The sequence below is a fragment of the Drosophila navojoa genome, chromosome X (assembly GCF_054131105.1).
Source record: "Drosophila navojoa isolate 15081-1374.11 chromosome X, UAZ_NAV_1.0, whole genome shotgun sequence".
NCBI classification, from domain to species: Eukaryota; Metazoa; Arthropoda; class Insecta; order Diptera; family Drosophilidae; genus Drosophila; species Drosophila navojoa.
The window spans coordinates 11,195,903-11,215,605 of record NC_142895.1 but is presented as its reverse complement, the minus strand read 5'-3'; the positions used below and the strand labels follow the sequence as shown (position 1 = coordinate 11,215,605).

At 41.7% G+C, this 19,703-nt stretch overlaps 5 protein-coding genes and 1 long non-coding RNA gene across 9 annotated transcripts; 2 read left to right on the top strand and 4 right to left on the bottom strand.

Moving 5' to 3' along the window:
* Positions 1-698: 698 nt before the first annotated feature.
* Positions 699-3,103, bottom strand: RhoGAP5A (Rho GTPase activating protein at 5A). Its single transcript, XM_018109391.3, has 4 exons — positions 2,846-3,103; positions 1,651-2,787; positions 1,479-1,584; positions 699-1,409 (listed from the first exon to the last, which is right to left on the bottom strand). Exons 1-4 carry the CDS (start codon positions 2,928-2,930, stop codon positions 1,232-1,234), a joined length of 1,506 nt encoding a protein of 501 aa, XP_017964880.1. The 5' UTR covers positions 2,931-3,103; the 3' UTR covers positions 699-1,231.
* Positions 3,104-4,093: 990 nt separating this feature from the next.
* Mlc-c (Myosin light chain cytoplasmic) lies at positions 4,094-6,569 on the bottom strand. Of its 2 annotated transcripts, XM_018109480.3 has the most exons (3): positions 6,410-6,569; positions 6,289-6,316; positions 4,094-4,591 (listed from the first exon to the last, which is right to left on the bottom strand). In XM_018109480.3, the coding sequence occupies exons 1-3, from the start codon at positions 6,410-6,412 to the stop codon at positions 4,179-4,181; spliced, it is 444 nt and encodes a 147-aa protein (XP_017964969.1). In that variant the 5' UTR covers positions 6,413-6,569; the 3' UTR covers positions 4,094-4,178. The 2 variants fall into 2 exon arrangements, with proteins under 2 accessions (XP_017964969.1, XP_017964968.1); XM_018109479.3 differs by lacking the exons at positions 6,289-6,316; positions 6,410-6,569 and adding an exon at positions 4,689-4,840.
* A 520-nt stretch (positions 6,570-7,089) lies between these two features.
* On the bottom strand, positions 7,090-9,154 carry wds (WD repeat-containing protein wds). Of its 2 annotated transcripts, none has more exons than XM_089263461.1 (4): positions 8,974-9,154; positions 8,344-8,649; positions 7,662-8,287; positions 7,090-7,594 (listed from the first exon to the last, which is right to left on the bottom strand). In XM_089263461.1, the coding sequence occupies exons 2-4, from the start codon at positions 8,603-8,605 to the stop codon at positions 7,406-7,408; spliced, it is 1,077 nt and encodes a 358-aa protein (XP_089119587.1). In that variant the 5' UTR covers positions 8,606-8,649; positions 8,974-9,154; the 3' UTR covers positions 7,090-7,405. The 2 variants fall into 2 exon arrangements, with proteins under 2 accessions (XP_089119587.1, XP_017964911.1); XM_018109422.3 differs by having other exon boundaries at positions 8,344-8,665; positions 8,974-9,153.
* Positions 9,155-11,625: 2,471 nt separating this feature from the next.
* LOC108657000 (alpha-tocopherol transfer protein) lies at positions 11,626-14,973 on the top strand. Its single transcript, XM_018109442.3, has 5 exons — positions 11,626-11,862; positions 13,379-13,538; positions 14,035-14,116; positions 14,244-14,671; positions 14,734-14,973. Exons 1-5 carry the CDS (start codon positions 11,766-11,768, stop codon positions 14,897-14,899), a joined length of 933 nt encoding a protein of 310 aa, XP_017964931.1. The 5' UTR covers positions 11,626-11,765; the 3' UTR covers positions 14,900-14,973.
* A 106-nt stretch (positions 14,974-15,079) lies between these two features.
* On the bottom strand, positions 15,080-16,504 carry LOC149090598 (uncharacterized). Its single transcript, XR_016197311.1, has 3 exons — positions 16,134-16,504; positions 15,781-16,048; positions 15,080-15,699 (listed from the first exon to the last, which is right to left on the bottom strand). It is a non-coding gene; the product is annotated as an uncharacterized LOC149090598 (long non-coding RNA).
* Positions 16,505-16,656: 152 nt separating this feature from the next.
* On the top strand, positions 16,657-19,670 carry Cyp4ae1 (Cytochrome P450 4ae1). Of its 2 annotated transcripts, none has more exons than XM_018109410.3 (5): positions 16,657-16,799; positions 17,220-17,402; positions 17,465-17,933; positions 17,986-18,503; positions 18,565-19,670. In XM_018109410.3, the coding sequence occupies exons 2-5, from the start codon at positions 17,231-17,233 to the stop codon at positions 18,927-18,929; spliced, it is 1,524 nt and encodes a 507-aa protein (XP_017964899.1). In that variant the 5' UTR covers positions 16,657-16,799; positions 17,220-17,230; the 3' UTR covers positions 18,930-19,670. The 2 variants fall into 2 exon arrangements, with proteins under 2 accessions (XP_017964899.1, XP_089119586.1); XM_089263460.1 differs by having other exon boundaries at positions 16,663-16,799; positions 17,195-17,402.
* Positions 19,671-19,703: the final 33 nt, after the last annotated feature.

The window sequence follows — 19,703 nt, the reverse complement described above, 5'->3', positions numbered from 1 at the left end:
ATTTAAACAGAGTTTTGAAACACCTTGTTTCAAAATCGAATCGACTTTTTTTCTTTGCATCTAGTATGCTTGTCCTATATGATTTTCGAATTTGAATTCAATTTGATTTAATAAATCAACTTAAAGATTTCGAATTCGATATCGAAAAATTAAATTAACAATACATACATATAATGAAATTGTAAACAACTAAAGATTTTGTATTCGAGCTCCAATTTTAGATATTCAATATACCATGCTAAGAAAATAATCTTTATGCCAATAGAATTATCTTTATCGAGTAGTGCAAAAGACATACATATATGTATATATGATATAATTTCACTTGCGATTTGAGTTTAATTTAGATATTCATGGCATTTACCTTGTCAATTTTAAGCAAACCAAAAATAAATCTCAATTAGTATTAAAACTAATATAATGAATTGATAAAAACTATAAAATATAGTGATACGTTTATAGCTCTAAAAACAAATAGAATACTGTGTGGGTCAAAAAATATATATTCTCTTTCAAGATTCATGTTATTTTGTTTTTTGGTAAATTTCGAAGATAACCTAGATAAGAGATATATATGTATATACTGAAAACAGTTGCTTATAACTTATCAAAACTTAGTGCTTGACATGGTCTTTGAATACGTTCTATGCACTGTCCTTCACACTATATAAAAGATACAATTGAAACAATCGATTGGCTCGAGTTAAGATTCGAAATTTGATACGTTTCATTGATTTGAGCTTATGACTAACATAGTTTAAATACATCATATAAATATATAAATATTTCGTTTCCGTTATCGTTTTATTGGCCTAACTACATTTGAAAATCGATTTCCATAAGATTTTGCTGCTAAATTCGTACGTTAATTCTGACAACACTCAATGCTAGTTCCAAAGAATATTTAAAACTAATTTCAAATGTGTGTATAAATACATATGTAGTATCGTTTGGTATGCTCTACTTGTATAATATATATATAGACAAATATATAAATATACATATATGTGGAAGGTTTGTTAATACATGTACATATATATATATAATTCTATTTAGAGTCTAAGTTTTTGGTGAATGCATCCAGAATGCGGCAAAATGTTTTCGCTTTTTCCACAAATGAATAAACGCTTGGCTAAATTATTACAACTAATTAAGGATTCCAATCAGAAAGAGATGGACTGAGTTATGGATAAGACAGAGACGGCGCGAGTGGAAGAGCGAGAGATGCGGCTTATTGCTTTCTCGAGCTGGAGGCAAAGATTTTCTCGCAGTTCGTGATCAGCGAGGAGAGCATAAATATCTCCTCCGTGAGATTCGTCATATGCTGGGGCGTGGCAATCAACGTGGGCGCAAACACAGTCGCCAAATTGTGCTCATTCATCTTGTTGACGGCATAATGGGAAGCGACGCTGCAATGGCAAAGGCACAACAATTGATATCAAATATGCACTATGGACACCGGACAGTATTCGATTTACCGCTTCAGATGCTCCAGCATATATTGCAAGCAATTGAAATGCGCCGGTGGCAGGCGACGCACGGCCTCCGCCATTAGCTGGAGCTGCTCCGCGGGCGATGCACTGCCTGTGGATAGGGACATTCGAGTAAACTTCAAATTTGTCAGCTACAGCTCAATCGTTGGCTACTTACGGGCTGCAGCCATAAAGCTGGGATAGGCCTGGAACGTGATCAGCGGCACGGGCAGCAGGCGCAGATAGAGCTTCAAGGTGCCCGCAATGACATTGACATTGCCGTAGGCGCCCTCGGACATGTCCGTCTTCTCGCCATCGCGGTCCAGGGCCAGCTTGAGCGCATCGATCTCATCGGCAAAGCCAGATACGCGATAGATGCCCTCTTGGAGCATGCCACGCGCCTCCACCTCCTCCACACAGCGGCGCACCACGAACGGGATGTTGCATTGATGCAGCTGCACCATGGTGGTCAGATCGGTGCCAAACACACCCCGTATGCACTTCAGGTCGGGCACACATTTCGGAGGCACCAGCTCCGAGCATTTGTTGTGCGCCATGAAGCCGCATGCATCGCATTTGACGCCCTGCGCCGTGAAGCCCCACAGGAAGTTGGCGCAAAACTCACACCAGTTCAGACCCTTGAACGTGTGCACCTTGAAGTTGTGGGGCTTCTCATATACCAGCGGCATGGGATCCTGTTGGGGCTGGAGCTGCTGCTGCTCCTGTTGCTGCTGGTCCTTCTGCGACTGTGGCGGACTGTCCTGTACTGAGGGCATCGAGGCTGCTGCATCGGATGTGTCCACACTGGCTGATTTGCCCAACTCATTGGAGAGAGCGCGCAGCTTGCGACGATTCAGAGTCATGTATGGGCTCTGCTGGTAACAGTTTTTGGTTTGCTGATTGATCTGCTGTATAATGGGGCTGGCATGCAGTTGCATATGGAAGTTAATTAGGCCATCGGCGACCATCTCGTGCACCGTCTCATAATGTTTGTCCTGCTCGCGCAAATGATGCCCGCTGCCCGGTTTGTGGAAGACTTTAAAGTGTTTGCAGCGTTTGTTGAAGCGCACGCTGAGCGTATAGTAGCCATCCGTCTTGGGGCTGCGCCGCACCAGGTAGCTGCCGTCGGGGGCATTCGCCAGCAGCTGTTCCGCCTCCAGGTGTCCCATCACGCCATGATATTCGCTGCCATAGAGACGCACCGCCTGGCTATTGTCTTCGACGGCATCGGCGGTGCTGTTGGCTGGCGGCAGAGGTAAGGTGCGCTGGCAGCGCACAGGATGTGGTGCCGGTGCGTCCAGTTGTATTTTATACACTGTAATCGAGTGCGCTCGATCAATAATTTGGCATAGATGCAACGAATTGTTACTCACATTCGGGCTTCCAAACCTTTTGCACTGGCGAACTGGGCTCGCCACCTCCTGCCAATGTGGCTACTACGCCAGCTGTTTTTGGCATGGCTTAAAAAGGAAGCGCAACTAAAATTAATTAAAACAACGCTAGGCGCTAATTAAGGAAAACCAGTTAAGCACTGCTTGAAATCCATAAAGCTCAAATTAAATACAACATATTTGCTTTTGTTTATTTCTATACTGTGGCTCGGGCAGTGTGACCGGCAGACGGCGATGGTAAAAATACCATTAAAATACCGTGGCCACAATGGGCGATTCATTAGTTAAGTCATCACCTTGACATTGTATTCATAATTTTGTTTAATAGTCATCATTTTCAATTACTCACAAGCCTTAATCATATGTGTCGTGTCATTTCATCCGTACGCATTAATCATCACTGCATTAAGTTCGATTGGAAATGTATTATTATTGCTTCAGCTGCTTTCCAAGCTTAGCACTTATGAGTGACATAAAGCTAAATGCTATGACACTGTATTCAATTTTCAATTTTCGTTGATTTGAAATATTGGCAACAAAATAAGTAAAATGCAGGTTATTGTTTATATGTTTCATATATTTTTTTAATAACTTTAAGTACGTTTCTTTTGTAAAAAGATCTACTTTCATTCGTTTCAATTATTAAATATATATTATTAAATTATTAAAAAAAAAGTAAAACATGTAAAAATTTGAAATGCGCATTAAGTTCAATTATACGCTTCTCTCTGATGTATATACATACATATATACATATATATATATATATATACACATAGATATCAAAATCATTAATTAGCAATACTTGTTACGATACTCGTTAAAGACTTGAGTTCCATTACGGATCTATATATGCATGTGTATTGTGTGTGTGTGTTCAGTGTATACTTGTATGTGTGTGTAAAGAAATAAAGATAAGTTTTTGTTTAGAATAAGAAACTCGAACAATTTAGTATAATACGATACGACCTCTCCAAGGATGTGCTTTACCCGGCTTGAAACTATGGTTAGTTTTGTGTGTGTTCTGTATGTAGGTCATCTCTGTGTCGTCATCGATGTTGTTGTTGTTGTTGTTTTATATGGAATCATATCAATTTGTCGCGAAATGCAAGAATATACAAAAATATACAAATATAAGAAAGAAATTAACTTGGAATATTGGAATTGGACTTTTGGCGGAATGAACGGCTAGCTAATAACATGGCAGGTGAGTGTTCCTACTCTATACTCTTTTCTTTCATCATGCTGTTGTTGTTGATGTCTTTCATCCTTCTTCGATTTAACCACTGCCTATCTGTCAACCGACGGCAATGGCTTAACCGCTCATAACCATGCGGACGAACTCCTCATAGTTGATGTTGCCCTGCTGATCCTCCATGTTGGCCAGCAGCTGCTCAACCTCCTCGTCGGTGAGCTTCTCACCGAGCGTGGTCAACAGGTGGCGCAGCTCAGCGGACGATATGTAGCCACTAGCATCCTTATCGAAATGGCGCAAGCCCTCAATGAAATCATCGGCTGTGTCGCCGGAGCGCGCCTTCGATATGGCCTGATAGATGGGCAGAAAGACCTCGAACGAGATGCGCTCGTCCGGCTTCAGCTGATGGGTGCATTTTTTCACATCCGATTCGGTGGGATTCTGGCCCAATGCACGCAGGCACTCGCCCACCTGGCTCAACTGAATTTTTCCATCGCCGCGATTATCGAATAGATTGAAGGCCTCCTGGAATTCTGCAAACGGGCAAAGCAAATGTCGATTAGATAGAGATACAAGAATGTACAGATAAGAGTTAGGCAATATATATATATGCATATGTATATTTGCAACCTTCGAGCGTGGTAAAGGTGGGCTTCACGTGTGCCGTGTAGTAATACATGATGTTCTCTAGTGATATTCTCAATTCTCAATTAATTACAAGTATCTCAACTGTTTGCCTGGCTGCACTGCCTGCTACTGAGTCGACGCTGCAACAGATTGCGCAGCATGCGGCTGCGGCAGCAGAGGTTGTTGCTGTGCTCATTGATACCCTGCCAAAGGGTACTCTATGGATGTCTTAAAGTGTGCAAAAGCCGTTATGGATATATTCCTGGATTAGCTGTATATAGATTCCTGACTATCCTACTGGATAAATACTTAATTGTTGTCAGTTTCAGAAAGATTTTAGATAGCATACATTTCCTTAACTAATTGATGCTCAGGGAATACCAGCTCGGCTTTAATCCCTCTTCTCTGTCTACAACTATGTCAAATTATCAGTAATAACTTGCAGCCATATGCTGCAACAGTTGGTTGATTCTGCTGAAATTCCTGATGTCTGAAGAGTATTCGGCCAAGACAGAAATTTATATACACATACATATGTACATATATCTCTGCTAGGGCATTTGCTCTTCGCTATGCCGCAGTTCAATTTTCGCGCTTTTTTTTTTGTTTGTTTATTTTTTTGGTTCTGCTGTTGTTTTTGTTGCTGTTATTAGCCGGCCAAAAATGGCATTAAATACAACAACAGAATTTTGCCCATTTTAGGCAATCGTCGAGCGGCAGCAGCAACGATGCGTCGTGCCCGACGCTCAGGTAAATCAATACGTGCAATGCGGTCAGCTGACGTCACTGCATCAACAGCAACAGCAGCAACAACAACAACAACGACTTATCGCTGTGCGACAAGCAATTGAGTAGATTTTGATTAAGTTATCAGAATGGCGAAAATTTTTAACAGCATATTGCGTAAAGTATAAGCCCAATGCTGGGCGGGACGGTGTCGGAGGCGGCGGGGCGTGGCCAGGGCCATGCGGCGCATGTTGACCCACAAAAGGCGCCGTAAATGGCAGCCAGCGCGGCCAACATGGATATGGCCAAAAATGTTGAATGTTTGCGTTTCGACGTTCAATGCTCACTGCAAGCGACGGCAGCTGCAGTGGCAGCTTTTGCAGTCGCAGCTGAGACGAGCTCGAGGCAGTTTGCGCCGTTGTCCTGGCAGTGCAGACAGACAATCAGACGGTTCATTCAATCTGCCATTCTGTCAGCCAATCAAATCCTTCAAGATGTCATTTAACTGTAAATCGTTATTGCTTTGCGCGTTCGTTGTGTGAGTCATTGACGCGATCGTATGGCTGCTTTCGTTGGCCGCTTTATGTGTTTATTTTATCAATGATTCATGCGCCGCATATGAAGATGTGTAACACATACACATACACAGAAACACACGCATACACAAGCATACTCAGACACAAAGAGACATGTTGACAACGTATACACAAATACTTTTGTGCTGTTTTGTGGTTTTTTCTTTGCCGTTTTCGCTGCTTGCCAAGCTTTGAGTTGGCACTTTGAACTTCTGCGCCCATTTCCAAACCAACACCCACTTACACACACGCATTCCACAACACTCGGACACACACACACACACACGCATACGCATACTCACCAGCCAACTGATCCTCGGTGTATGCTGCCTGTAAATAAGAGGAGAACAAGACAATAATTGTAAGAACAAACGAAACATATTATTTGCCGTCTAAAAAATAGCAACAGCTGTGCCAACCTACCATATTGATTAAAAATGTGGGTAAAACACAACACAAAAACACGGATTAAATGAATGCCTAGTGTACTTAAACGAAATTATTTATTGGTGATGGTCACCAGTGCTGCCTAAATAATCGGAAATACTATCGATGATATCGGACTGCCAACAAAGGTGCTATCGCCAATGCGCCTTAACAACACTGAAAGTACTTACCAACACAATAAATTTTGCTTCAAATTAAAAATTTTGTTTAAATTTATTTCTTTTTTTTTATTCGAATGGTAAATGTTAAAACCCAATTAAATTTACATTATTATGTGCAGCAGAAGCTGCGTATTGCCGGAGAGATTTTTGAATCGACTTTAGAATTTTTAAATTAAATTCTCATGATTTAGATTAAAAATCTTAAGACTACAAATATGTATATCAAAGCTGTAATCCTTGGACGTTTTTTTTTTTTTCAGAATAACTTTGTTTTAGTTTCTCCAGTTCACTTATATGTATATTTTTATTCCTCTTCACAAGGCTATTTGAATTATTAAAATACAAAACATAAAAAAGAAAATCACTTTTTATTTTTTTTATTTTAAATTTACATTCCTTGCACGCTTCTTGCTCTTGTTTCTTGTGTGAGAGTTGACTGTGTGTGTGTCGTAACGTACTTAAACATAATTTTCCATTGTAGTAAAAGTATAAAAATTAAAGGACTTCCATAGATTTCTTGTTTTTGTTTTTTAAGTGGCCAATACATTAGCTAATAAATATTTAAATATACATAATTGCAACCAATTAGTTGCAATTGTAACTTAGAATGTTCCATTTTTGCTGATTCGCGTTTTTAGATGACTTTGTTTTTTTTTTTTTTTAAATAAAAAAAAAGGGTCCATTAAGAATAGTTTTAAAATAGGATTATTAAAGAAATGTGTATGTGTGATTTTGTGTGTGTGTGTGTGTGTGTGTGTGTGTGTGTGTGTGTGTGTGTGTGTGTGTGTGTTGCTGCTACACCATCCACAGCCTATGTGTCGGACTTCCAGAGCTTGATGGTCTTGTCGTTCTCCAACGCAGCCGATGCAATGATATTTTCTGTGGGATGGCAGGCGGTGCAGAGGACGGTGTCCGTGTGTCCTTGCAGCTTTTGTACTACCTCCTTGCTTTGAAGATTCCATATGTAGACCATGTTGTCCTCGCTGCCGCTGACAATCCACTGCATAAGTAAAAATAAATAAATAATGAAATGCTGCAATTGCGTTGAGAGTTCATAAGCTGCCTACCTTGCCGCCAGTTACAGAGAAATTGGCAAATATGCAATACTTCTCGTTCTTGTGACCCGTGTAGGTCTTCAGACATTTGCCCTTGGAGTAGTCCCACAGCTTCAGTGTGTTGTCCAGGGTGGCGGCCAATATGTATTTGCCGTTGGGGGAGAATTTGACAAAGCTAACGGGTGGATTGTCATCATCGATCAGCGTCTTCAGGCACTGTCCGCTGGCCGTGTCCCAAATGCGACAGAGCCCGTCATAGCTGGAGCTGACAATCAGCGAGCCATCACGATTGAAATGCACTGCCGAAACGGGATCAGAGTGAGCGGGCAATGTCTTCAGGCATTTGCCTGTACGCACATCCCAAATGCGTACGCTCTCATCAAAGCTGCCAGACACAATCAGATTCGACTGTGGATTGAAGTTACAGCAGAAGACATAGTTGCTGTGACCCTTGAGCGTCTTCAGACTCTTGCCGGTGCTCAGCTCCCAGACTTTGAGCGTTTTGTCATCGCTGCCGCTGACCAAAAGACGTGAGTCGGAGGACCAGGCCACATCGCTAATGCCCAACTTGTGGCCCGAAATGGTTTTCTCGAATTTGCCATCATAGGCGCCCCAGATTTTTATGAGTTTGTCGGCAGCTGCAAAGCCCAAATGTTAATCCAAATTATTATATTAACAATTGTGAACAACTTACACGAGCTGGCAAGCCATTCGCCGTTCGGGCTAAACTTAACGGCGGAGACGGCCTTGGTGTGGCCGGCAAGTGTAAATTTGAGCGTATAATTGGGCTTAACCGACATCGAGCTCTTGTTCGACGTTGTGTTGGTCGACGTCGATGACACGGATGGCTGCAGCGTGTTTGGTCCACTAGGAGCGGTTGGCATCGGCTGTTGTTGCTGTTGCTGTTGATGCACAACGCCGGGATGGCCGGTGTGAACGGCTCCAATGGGCACCATGGCGTAGCTTAATTCCGTTATTCAATTTTACTCAATGCTGGTCCCTGCAAATATATTTATCTATTCTCATATTACTCGTTTATCTCATGCTCAAATGCCACAACAACAGCGACAGCCATAATAATAAAAACAAGCCAACCACGCGGTTTTTTTGGTTAATTGCAATTCAATTTGCCTCTAAAGAGGAGCAAATGCCGCTCTCTCATCGGCAGAGTCTGCGCTGCCGCTGTCGCTGCGACTGGTTGCGATTTTCCCCGTGTTTTTTTTTTTCACCCTCTCTGCTTGTTATTGTAGCGCGGCGTTTTGCTTCTTCTTAGGTGAATGTTTTGCAAACAAAGTTTGTTACTTTTATGCCCTTTTATAGTTACCTATGACCGATGATGGCGCCGCCGTTTGGTTATAATAAATTGTGCAATTGGAAGCCTTTCTGCCGCTTCTACTTTCAACAAATTCAATTTGTTTGCGTTTTATTCGCCTGCCTAAGACTTGAAGCACGTGCTTCTTCTTACCACTGTAATGCGTGCGTGAGCAAAAACATGGCGCGTTCTTGACAGTTGACATTTCACGGCTGTTCACAGTGTTGAGCAGCGGCAGCACTTCTTTGATGCACTGGATCATTGCGGACCGGAGCTGCTTGCTATAAAACATGCGTTCAAAAATAAATGCGCGCCTAAATTTAGTTGATATATGTATTTATAATTTGTTGAGCTTCTGTGTGCACTTTACTGTTAGTTTAAATTTCATTTTATTTGCTATCAAAAATATATGATAATAAGCAAAATGTAAACACATTGCATCAGTGTGATCAGTTTTAAGTAGAATTGTTAACACCATTTTCATTTCCAATTTATAAGCAAATGATTTGGCACAAAAGATTCTAGCGTTACATTAATTTATAAAATAAACATTTGCATTAATTTAAGGGGATTGTAGGCCAGTTGCACCATTTACATACAATCACCGGTGAATTGTGCAAAGTTTGCACAATCAAAACATGCATGAGCACAGAATCACACACATACATACACACATAAATGCAAATATAGATAAATTGAAAGGTAGGAAAAACTTAATCTGCAATTGTCATCATAAAAATGCCAAAAATTGCTGATTGATAATGACTCAGGCACTTTTACTAAAAAAAAAAGAAATATGCAATATGTATAATAGGAATTATGAGATTCATGCAGTAGTAAAATTTAGACAACAAGTTCTACGCCAAATATTTGCTTGACTTTTGCTACCGATTCTAAAAACAACCTGTTTTTCCACTCTGCTGTTTGACCTTGGCTTTAAAATTTGTGCCTAGCATATTAAGCGGGGTTTGTTTAGATTTTTTTTCGTTTGGCGCACTTTTTGGTAACCGCAAATTCGAATTTTCTCAAGTTACAAAAATCGTGCATATGTATGTGTGTGTGCGTTGTCCAAGGTCAAACAGTTTTCAATAAAAGTAACATACAAAATATTTAACTTGGTGTCATGTGCGGGGTCTTTTGTATTTGCTGTTGTTATTATTGTTTTTAAAGCTGCGTGCGTCTATTTTACGACTGCATTAAATATACGAGTACGCTAAAAAGCATGGAAATGCCCTGCGAAGCAACTTCTCAGCTACAGTTCAGAGCGCTTCCAATACCCTTGCAATGCGAGTAGCTTAGCTATATTGCTGAGCTTGGCTAAGCTAGGGAAACTTAGCTTAACATAGAAATATATTTTTAAGAACAAAAAGAAGAATAATAATAGAAATATATTTTTAACAACAAAAAGAAGAATAATAAGTATACAAGTTTAATTATATTACGTCTATATAAACAAGATCTGTTTCTTTTTTTATTGTCATACATGCATATGTACATATGTTTGCATTTACGGTGCATGTGAGGGCATTCACGCATCTCCATTTGCCTGACTAACTGTTCTCGTTGTTGTTGTGGCTTTTGTTTTCATTAGGCATTCTGCAAAAGTGTCGCTTCAGACTATCGGGTATCATTGTTTCTGTTGCTGTTGCTGTCTCTTTTGTTATTAAGGTGTCGCCCGCCTCTGTGCTGCTTCTTCATTTTTCACCTCTTTTAATACAAGCTGAGTCTGTGTTGCTGTTGTGTCGCACGGTTTAGCTTGCGAAACACGTATGTGTGTATGTATATGTCGACGAGCTGGCAACGGGGCTGTCAAAAGAAGGGCGTGGAAGGGCGACAACAGGGGGCAGCAGCGTTGGGCATAGCAAGTGGAGCGCGTACGAAAATTGTTTGCCAATGTCGCGATAAAAACGCCGAAAACTAAAACTAAAGACATATGCAAAAAGAGACTCACAAGCACATACCCCTTACTTTAATATGTAAAATAATTCATGATTGTAATTATTACTATTTTTACATAATTAAATTTAATTAATTTTAACAGCAAAAAAGCTATCTGTTACATTTATATTTGATTCGCTGACTTGACTAGCTGGTTTAAGACACCCAATATTATCATCATTGTAGGGTATTTTATACGTGCACAGATTTTTACATAGCAACGTGATTAAAAGAAGTTGTAGACGATCGCTGGACACACACAAACACACATGCACGCTTCATAGAACACGCACACTCTCTCACTCACACACACACACACACACATCGACCTTCCAGCACATGAAACAATTGCAATTGGGTTACATACATAAATAGCCCAGCAGACCAAAAAACAACAAAAATTCGCATAAAAAGCCCAGCCGTCTGCACTCCCGCTGCGACACACACACTCTCTCTCTCTCTCACACACATAGGCACGCATGCGCTCACACACACACAATTGAGTTAACGGCGCAGGGCAGGGAGAACGAGAGACAGAGATAGGGACAGTCTGCAGATCTTGAGTCGCATGGCGAGTGCAATGCCTTCACCTAAACTCACATGTTACACACACTCGCTCCCCTCGCCCCATCCGGTGCTTTGGCTAAATTTTCGTTTGTTTCTTTGTTTTTACTTTTGCGAGCAGCACTAGCACCGGCAGCGGCAGCGGTAGCGGTAGCAGCAGCAGCAGCGCTGCCCGAAAAACTTCACACACAAATCAGTTGCAGTCGCGAATTAGCGGCGCACAGACACGGTTTTTCTATTCTCTCGGTTGAAAGTCATCAATTGAAGTTTCAACTTTTTGTTCTTTCGGGACAGTGCTGGAAATGGTGCAAATTAAGGATACAGAACAGCTGATGGCCCAGCGTGTGGCCGAGCTTCAAGATTTAATTAAGGGACATCCGCAGCTGCCGTTGAATATTTGTATGTAAAAGGGCGGAGGATTGGAGAAAATAAAGCGATAAAAGAGAATGTAGAACTGGGCGCAGGACTAAAAATGATCGAATTAACCGATAGTTTAACTGCGATTGCTTCAATTAACTTCAAGTTGAGCTTCGAGAAAAACAGAAAATTTTATATGCAGCTAATGAATAGAATACATATGTATGTTGTGCATAAATATATATACATACATACACGTGTATATATTAGCAACAAATCTCAAGAACAATTGAATATTTGATTAGCGATAGGTTGCAAAAAAAAAAGCGTTTTTAATGAAGTGCAAAGTGGAAAACCACTACACTTAATTATATCTCTACATTGTCAAGTATGTACTTCCAAAGCTGCAACAATTTAAAGCTCTGCTCATATCAATAAATAAAACCTAGCTTTAATTAGACATCACAAGATATAGAGGTATACTCACAAGATTTTAGAATGGGCCTTTGAAACTTGTTTACCTTCCACCTAATATATTTCCATTATTAATGCGCTAACTCAACCTGAAGAACAGCTTGAAATGTATGAATAGGCTTCAAATTTTCGGAAATTCGTTATATCTGGTTATAATTATTTATATAAAGTCCGACTTAAAGTAGCTTAGTTCTTAGTTAAATATCGAGAATTGTTGCAATTAAAAGCCATTATTATAGACGTAATTAATATTTTAAGCAATCCAAAGTTCTATTGTCTCGGGCTATTCCCATTAAACTAGAGGTTCTCTGTGATTCAGTCCCTGTTATTATCTAGACGTGAATCTAGAGAGCTGTTAACCATAATGAACACATAATCACATTTAAGATTTTGATTGTCCAGCATTACGTAAACCCTGTCCAGGTGGTATTCGTGCTTAGCACTTGCCCAGGTGAGCGAAGAGTCGTGTCTGTAACTTGGGCTATCACTTTAATCGGTTAAGTTATTAAAGCTTGTATGCATGCAAAATGGGGTACTTTGGCTTATAATGGAAGCAGCAGGAAAGCATATGCGAGGGTAGGTTGTACAATTATCAAAAATATTAAATGGAGATAAGGAAAGATAGCAAGCAATAAAGATTTATCTGGAAGAACTACTTTAGATATATACATACACATATCAAGATCAAGAGACTCGGATTCGAGTCTAAAGAAGTCTCATGTGAGATTTCATATTTAGAGATTTCTCTGATAGCGCTAAATGTCGATCTTCACATTAGCGAAGAGCCTGAACAACTTGAGTAAATGTCGTATAGAATGGCTCTCTCTAATGTTTGATTGTCTATAGGGTATCTGCTAGTCGGTCAGTGCCGCCTAGATCACTCCTCTTGTGGGTTAACTAACTTGAATTGCAACACACGGCCAGTTGCATAACCCACTGGCGACCACATTAACCACAACTGAATTGCACCTTTTCTGCTCTCTCTCTCTCTCTCTCTTTCTCTCGGCCTGCTGTTCTCCCGCTCTTTGGCTCGATGGGGCGGTCACATTTGTGGCAACTGCAATTACCACGTTATATTGATTAGCGTCCACATTGCTGCGTCGCTTTCTGCACACGACGCGCGGCGATGTGGCTGCCGCCCAGCATCTGCTCCAGCTGAACTATGCCATGCGCAACAAGCATCCGCAAATCTTCATCGATCGCGATCCGCTGGACGCCAGCTCCCAGCAGCTGCTGCAAGTCGCGTAAGTGCATGGCCACGATGGGCTAGAGATGGGCGCGTGCCGATTGCATTCAAATCAAATCAAGACGCGATACGTGAATAGCACGAAAGTGAAGGAAAATAAATATGCATATAGAGATACATACATACGTACATATATGTATGTATGTATGTATGTATCATCAACAGAATGAAATGATGAGCTAGGAATCTCTCTCGCACATTTCTTTGCTCAGCTTTGCTTTCAAGCATTGACAGAACTTTGCTTAGACTCTAGTTGGTATCAGGGATTCGATCAGCTTGTAGCTCAGGATCAACGTTCGTTTCGTGTCGTGTCACGCAATCAGTCCCATCAGTCATGTTGAAGTAGACTATCGGGCACCGATCCGACAGCCGAATCCAATCACGAGCCGTGCCCATCTCTGGCTAGGGGGCCAATTGGAAGTTGCAACCGGTTTGCCACTTTGTGGCAATGTCTGGCCATAGCTAATTGTGGTTTATGTGCCGCTCGCTTGCAGAGATCTGGTGCCGCTGCCCGGGCTGACGCCGGACAACAACAAGTTGCTATTTTATCGCCTGATTGACCACGACGCGGACAAGGTGAGCAGCGGCTGTAATAAATCAATTCCGTTCAAATTGTAAACTTGTAACTTGCCTTATTCCAAATGCCACATGCCACATGCCACTTGCCACATGCCACATGCCACTTGCCACATTCCATTGCCAGTTCAACTTTACGGCCGGCATCAAGGTTTTCTTTATGGTCGCCGACTGTCGCTTCGCAACGGAGACGGACGGCCGTTTATCCGACGGCGAGATACCCATCTTTGACATGGCCGGATACTCGCTGCGTCACATAACCAAGACGGTGCTTAGCTCGCTGCGCGTCTACATGAAGTTCGTGCAGGAGGCGCATCCGGTGCGCCTCAAGGAGATTCATGTGCTCAACTGTCCATCCTTTCTGGACAAGGTGCTGGCCATCGTCAAGCCCTTTATCAAGAGCGAGGTCTTCAAGGTGATCCACTTCCATTTGCCCGGCGCGGATACGCCCTACAAGCACATTCCGCGCTCCATGCTGCCGGAGGAATACGGCGGAGAGGCGGGCAAAATGTCGCATCTGAAGGAGAAATGGATGCAGCTGCTCCAGCAGCAGCGGTAAGCCTCACTTGCTGTGCGATTTGAAGAGTTGAGCTAACGTGATTACTTTCTCTTATCAGTGACTATTTGATGGAACCCTCCAACTGGCAGATCAACAAATGCAAGAAGAACAGCAGCAGCAGTAGCAAGAGCAACAACAACAGCAATAGCAACAACAACAACAACAACAACAACGACTCGTGCAACACGATCACGCACAGCTTCAAAACGCTGGAAATTGATTGATTTTAGCTTTATTCATATTTCTTTACATTAACTGTACATATACATATATAGATATACATATATACCATAACTGGGCTTGGCTTTAGTATATGATACTTCTTTTTTTTTAAATATAATATTCATAAAGATTTCGAAACTCTTGCTACTCCGGTGTACACACTTTCACCTGGAAAAGGATTGATAGATTGAATACATCATGCACACATTCAGATTGTAATCTATTTGACAGATACATATATGTATTACATACTTATTTAGATCTGAATTATAAGACAATTGCTAGCTTGAGCCTTCGAATCAGACTTCATATCAAATTAGATGATACATATGCCATTCAGATTTCACTTAAGGACTAAATCACGGACTGTTGAAGAGATGCCTGTAGAGTCATTCGCTGGCGAACTTGAATAGAGATTGTGTAATCCTCGCCTGCTTACACGGTTGCGTACATTAGCGTTAGTCAGTGACGATGTAAGACACTCGTCGAGGCTCAGTAGCAAAAGAGAGTTTGAACTGCCTATAGATGACTCTGCTTGAAGTGCTGCTGCTGTCCAGGGTAAACGGAACACGACTAAGCAATGAAGATATAAGTTCCCGAAGATCCATTCATGTTCAAGGGCCACAATACAACCACAAACGACATTTTCCGCTGCCTGTACGACATCTCACATCATGCAAACATCCAGCGAGATTTTCGACACTTAACGGCGGCGGTCGATAACGCTCAAGCATAGGGATTGTGAGGTCAAGGAGTCGCTGTCCATCGGTGGCATCGAATCAGTGCCTATCATTACGCGCACCTTCACAAAAGATAAGATGCATAGGATGTTAGGAATACGACTTGTAAATAATACACCAAATACATATATATACATATATACTTCGTCTTTAGCTTGCACTCTCGCTGTAAACTGTTTCCCGCTTATTCGAGCCGCCGTACAAGGTTCGCCATCCTCGGCGAGTGCGCCGAACTACATTGACCAGTAGCTTGCCATGTTCGAGATGAAGTGCAAGGCGTGTCAGAACTTTGAACTGCTGCCGTTGGGGACCGCAGCCGTGTCCGATGATCAACCCCATGCTGCGGTCGGTGAATGACGTGCAGCTAAACCAACGCCATTTCCTGGAATAATAGCTCATCATAATGCAAATCTTATGGAAATTGAAGTTGCTAATCAGTTTTTAATATCTGGGAATTTGCTATTTGCTATTTTTGCTCTTCTGTTTTTGTGTTTACGTTCTCGTCAGCTGATACGGCAAACATCTGTTATTATTGTTCTCTCTGATTATCGCTATCTCAGCCATACAAGGTGTATACCCTCGCGGATTACGCATGGATAGTCGGGTATTCTTAACTTCTTTTAAATTATTTGCCATTATATATTTTTAAATTTGTTTTTCCCTTTGCTTCATTATGCAAAATTAAACGAATTTATCACAAAGCTTTAGAGTGACCATACACAAACATTTTTTTATGCCATTTTATTTTGTATGTCTATCGAGCTCGAATATATCGATATTATTTTTAGGCCAAGGCTAAATTAGTGCCAATTAAAGTGAATGAATGAGATCTTGCAAATATACCAATGCTTCAATTAGACCTTTTATTATGTACTCCAATCCTTGTGTGATTTCCTTGCCATTCCTTTTCGTCTATCGATAGTTATAAGAATCGAAGCTTTTTAACTTGCTTTGCATAACAAATTGATATTTTACAGGGCATTTCATGGTCGGTTAATAGAACAATGGAATAAACACTCTTGGGGACATTGTTATAAAACAGATTGTACACATATGCATTTCGTGATAAAGTCTAATTATATTTAGTACACTTGACCGCAAGTCCACAGATGAAAAATGTATACAACTATTTATTTACATTCGATGGAGAGTTGTTAAAATGGTAAGTGCGGGCTTTTTAAATAGTTAGTTGCACTGGCTCTGTGCATATGGCAAAATTCAACGATTAATTATACAATTCAAAGTGGCCATCGAACAACCATATGCAAGTGCACTCACACATAGATAACTGTGAAATTTAAATGCAATAGATTGAAGTGATAGATAAATAACGTATACGTAACGAGCATGAGGAGTGTTGAAAAATGACAAATTTTTCAAAATATTAAAAAACCTATTTACACTTGATAGACTATATTTATATAAACAAATTTCAATTAACATTAAAAAAGAACACAATACAAATTTGCACATGTACACACATACTTAGAAAAAGGATAGTTTAACAAATTAATTAATTGATCATATTAAATGAAAACTATATATACATTTACTCAGTTTCTATAATCCTCATCCTTTATAGAGTATACAACAATGTTGCTCGGATTGTTGTTGTTTGCTTTGCTAGTGGCTTGTCTGCGCTATGTGCTGCAGTTGATCGACAGAGATTGGAGGCACCGTCAGCTGCTGCAGCATGTGGCGCCCAATGTGTCCCGCATACCGGTGATAGGAGGCATCTTGCAAATGCGCAGCTTCCAGCCGGACAGTGAGTATGAAGCCGGCTGCTGATGTGGCCCTGTGCTAATGATGATCCTCGATGTCGCTTAGATCTGCACGAGAAGTTTGCGGAGTATGTGCGGCGTTACGGGCGCAGCTTTGTGGCCACCACGTTTGGGCGTATGGTGCTGGTCACCGCAGATCCGAAGCATGTGGACGCGTTGCTCTTGAGCAAGCATCATCTGCGCAAGAGCATCGTCTATGGCGCACTGGGTGGCTGGCTGGGCAATGGTCTGCTGCTCAGTCGGGGCGAGCACTGGCATGCCATGCGCAAGATAATCACGCCCTCGTTCCACTTCAGCATACTGGAGCAATACGTCAAGATCTTTGACAGCCAGTGCAATGTCCTGGTCGGCAAGCTGAAGCCGCTGGCCGCAGTGGGCAGCGAGAGCCCGCAAGCCTTCAACATATATCCCTATATGTGCCTGACGGCCCTGGACATCATCAGCGAGGCGGCCATGGGCGTCAGTCTGGATGCGCAGGAGGATGTGGAGGCACCGGTGGTGCAGGCCGTCAAGGAGTAAGCGACATCAATCAATCGAGGCTTGGTAATTATTCTTCTTTGCCGGCAGCGTGACCAACATTTTGGCGACTCGTTTCATGCGACCGCATCTGCTGCCGCCGCTGTTCTTCCGCCTGCTCTGGCCCAGTGGCTATCGCAAGCAGCGGATGGGCATCAAGTGCCTGCACGACTTCACCGACGAGATCATCAAGCGCCGCTGCCAGCTGCTGCACACGGAGCAGCAGGGAACGGCTGCTCTGCTGGATACATTGCTGCAGGCACGTTTGGATGGCGCACCCCTCACAGATGCCCAGATCCGCGACGAGGTGAGCACGTTCATCTTTGCGGGTCACGATACGACCACATCCGCGGCGTCCTTTTGCCTGTATCTGCTGTCGCGGCATGCGGCAGTGCAGCAGCGTTTGTACGAGGAGATTCACTCACACTATGGCACGGCCATGGATCGGCCCGTCGTCCATGCTGACTTTGCTGAGCTGCCCTATTTGCACTGCGTGATCAAGGAGTCGCTGCGCCTCTATCCGCCCATTCCAGCTGTAGGTCGTTGTCTGGAAAATGACCTGACATTAGGTTGGTACACCTAAAACTATACATATATATATTTTGTATTTTAATTTGCGTTTAACGGCAGCTGGCACGGTCGAAAGTGGCGGGGCACAGGTGCCAGCCGGCACAAATGTCCTTGTGCTGCTTTGGCAGCTGCAGCGCGATGCGGAACTGTACGCAGAGCCCTTGCGCTTCTGGCCAGAGAGGCATCTGGATAACAGAATGTCCGACTCGGGATCTGGCAAATGCACCACCAGCTATATACCCTTCAGTGCAGGTCCGCGCAATTGCATCGGCCAGCGATTTGCTCTGCTCGAACTGAAGACAATTGTGATCAAACTGCTGCGACACTTTGAGCTGCTGCCATTGGGCGCGGATGTGAAGCCTTCAATTAAAATTGTTTTGCGCTCAGCCACGGGTGTTAATCTGGGTCTAAAAATGCGTGCTTGAATGGTATTTGCACTAAACTCTATATGAAAATTATTTAAAATTGATTACGTTGCAGCGATAAGTGCTGTTGACAACTATCGATAAGTATGGCAACGATAAATTAATTGCAATGCCAGTGGAATTCAAAATTGAACCAATCTGTTCCCAGGCAAAGTATTTTCCTCTACCATAAATGTGAAACGGTTTCCACACAAAATGTTTATTTATCTTCATTGGTTTTTATATTTGTATTTATATTATTTAACTATCATCGGCATGCAAATGCATCGCCAGCTGCAATTGAGCTGTAGCAGAGTGGCAGCTGCAGCACTTGTGGCGTTGCCAACTCTATTCAAAAATAACAAAACTGTTCCCATTTTTAGTTAAGTGCTGCTTGCAAAAAAAAATGTATATTTTGCATATATAAGTTAAAGCACGGGCAAAATTGTATTTTTTGTGTTATTATTTATTAATTTCTTTGTTTTGTTTTCGTATGTTTATTTTAATTTTTGTGGCGTTTAATAAACACAAGTATTTACCATTTTGTAGATAGTTAACTTGTTTTGCCCTAAAAGTGTTCACACGTGTCCGTAACATATAATGGATCTACTTAGCTATAAATTATAATGCACACGAGCATATATACATACATATATCGATCTTTATATATATTCATAAATTTATATATAGGTACACAAGTTTATTTCACTATTCATTTAGCCTAATAGTAAATTTATTAAAAAAAAAAAAAAAGAAATATAATTAGATTTAGAGATAGAAAAAAAAACGAAAAGC

Excerpts from the sequence above, each read along its gene's own strand:
- RhoGAP5A (XM_018109391.3), bottom strand. The coding sequence starts at position 2,930 with ATGCCAAAAACAGCTGGCGTAGTAGCCACATTGGCAGGAGGTGGCGAG. Across the intron at positions 1,585-1,650 it reads CAGCTTTATGGCTGCAGCCC|GCAGTGCATCGCCCGCGGAG; the intron begins GTAAGTAGCCAA and ends CCCTATCCACAG. Across the intron at positions 1,410-1,478 it reads ATGCTGGAGCATCTGAAGCG|CGTCGCTTCCCATTATGCCG; the intron begins GTAAATCGAATA and ends TTGCCATTGCAG.
- Mlc-c (XM_018109479.3), bottom strand. The coding sequence starts at position 4,737 with ATGTATTACTACACGGCACACGTGAAGCCCACCTTTACCACGCTCGAA. Across the intron at positions 4,592-4,688 it reads CACCTTTACCACGCTCGAAG|AATTCCAGGAGGCCTTCAAT; the intron begins GTTGCAAATATA and ends GCCCGTTTGCAG.
- wds (XM_089263461.1), bottom strand. The coding sequence starts at position 8,605 with ATGGTGCCCATTGGAGCCGTTCACACCGGCCATCCCGGCGTTGTGCAT. Across the intron at positions 8,288-8,343 it reads CGAATGGCTTGCCAGCTCGT|CTGCCGACAAACTCATAAAA; the intron begins GTAAGTTGTTCA and ends TGGGCTTTGCAG. Across the intron at positions 7,595-7,661 it reads TCTCTGTAACTGGCGGCAAG|TGGATTGTCAGCGGCAGCGA; the intron begins GTAGGCAGCTTA and ends TTACTTATGCAG.
- LOC108657000 (XM_018109442.3), top strand. The coding sequence starts at position 11,766 with ATGGTGCAAATTAAGGATACAGAACAGCTGATGGCCCAGCGTGTGGCC. Across the intron at positions 13,539-14,034 it reads CAGCAGCTGCTGCAAGTCGC|AGATCTGGTGCCGCTGCCCG; the intron begins GTAAGTGCATGG and ends GCTCGCTTGCAG. Across the intron at positions 14,672-14,733 it reads CAGCTGCTCCAGCAGCAGCG|TGACTATTTGATGGAACCCT; the intron begins GTAAGCCTCACT and ends TTCTCTTATCAG.
- Cyp4ae1 (XM_018109410.3), top strand. The coding sequence starts at position 17,231 with ATGTTGCTCGGATTGTTGTTGTTTGCTTTGCTAGTGGCTTGTCTGCGC. Across the intron at positions 17,403-17,464 it reads GCGCAGCTTCCAGCCGGACA|ATCTGCACGAGAAGTTTGCG; the intron begins GTGAGTATGAAG and ends GATGTCGCTTAG. Across the intron at positions 18,504-18,564 it reads GGAAAATGACCTGACATTAG|CTGGCACGGTCGAAAGTGGC; the intron begins GTTGGTACACCT and ends GTTTAACGGCAG.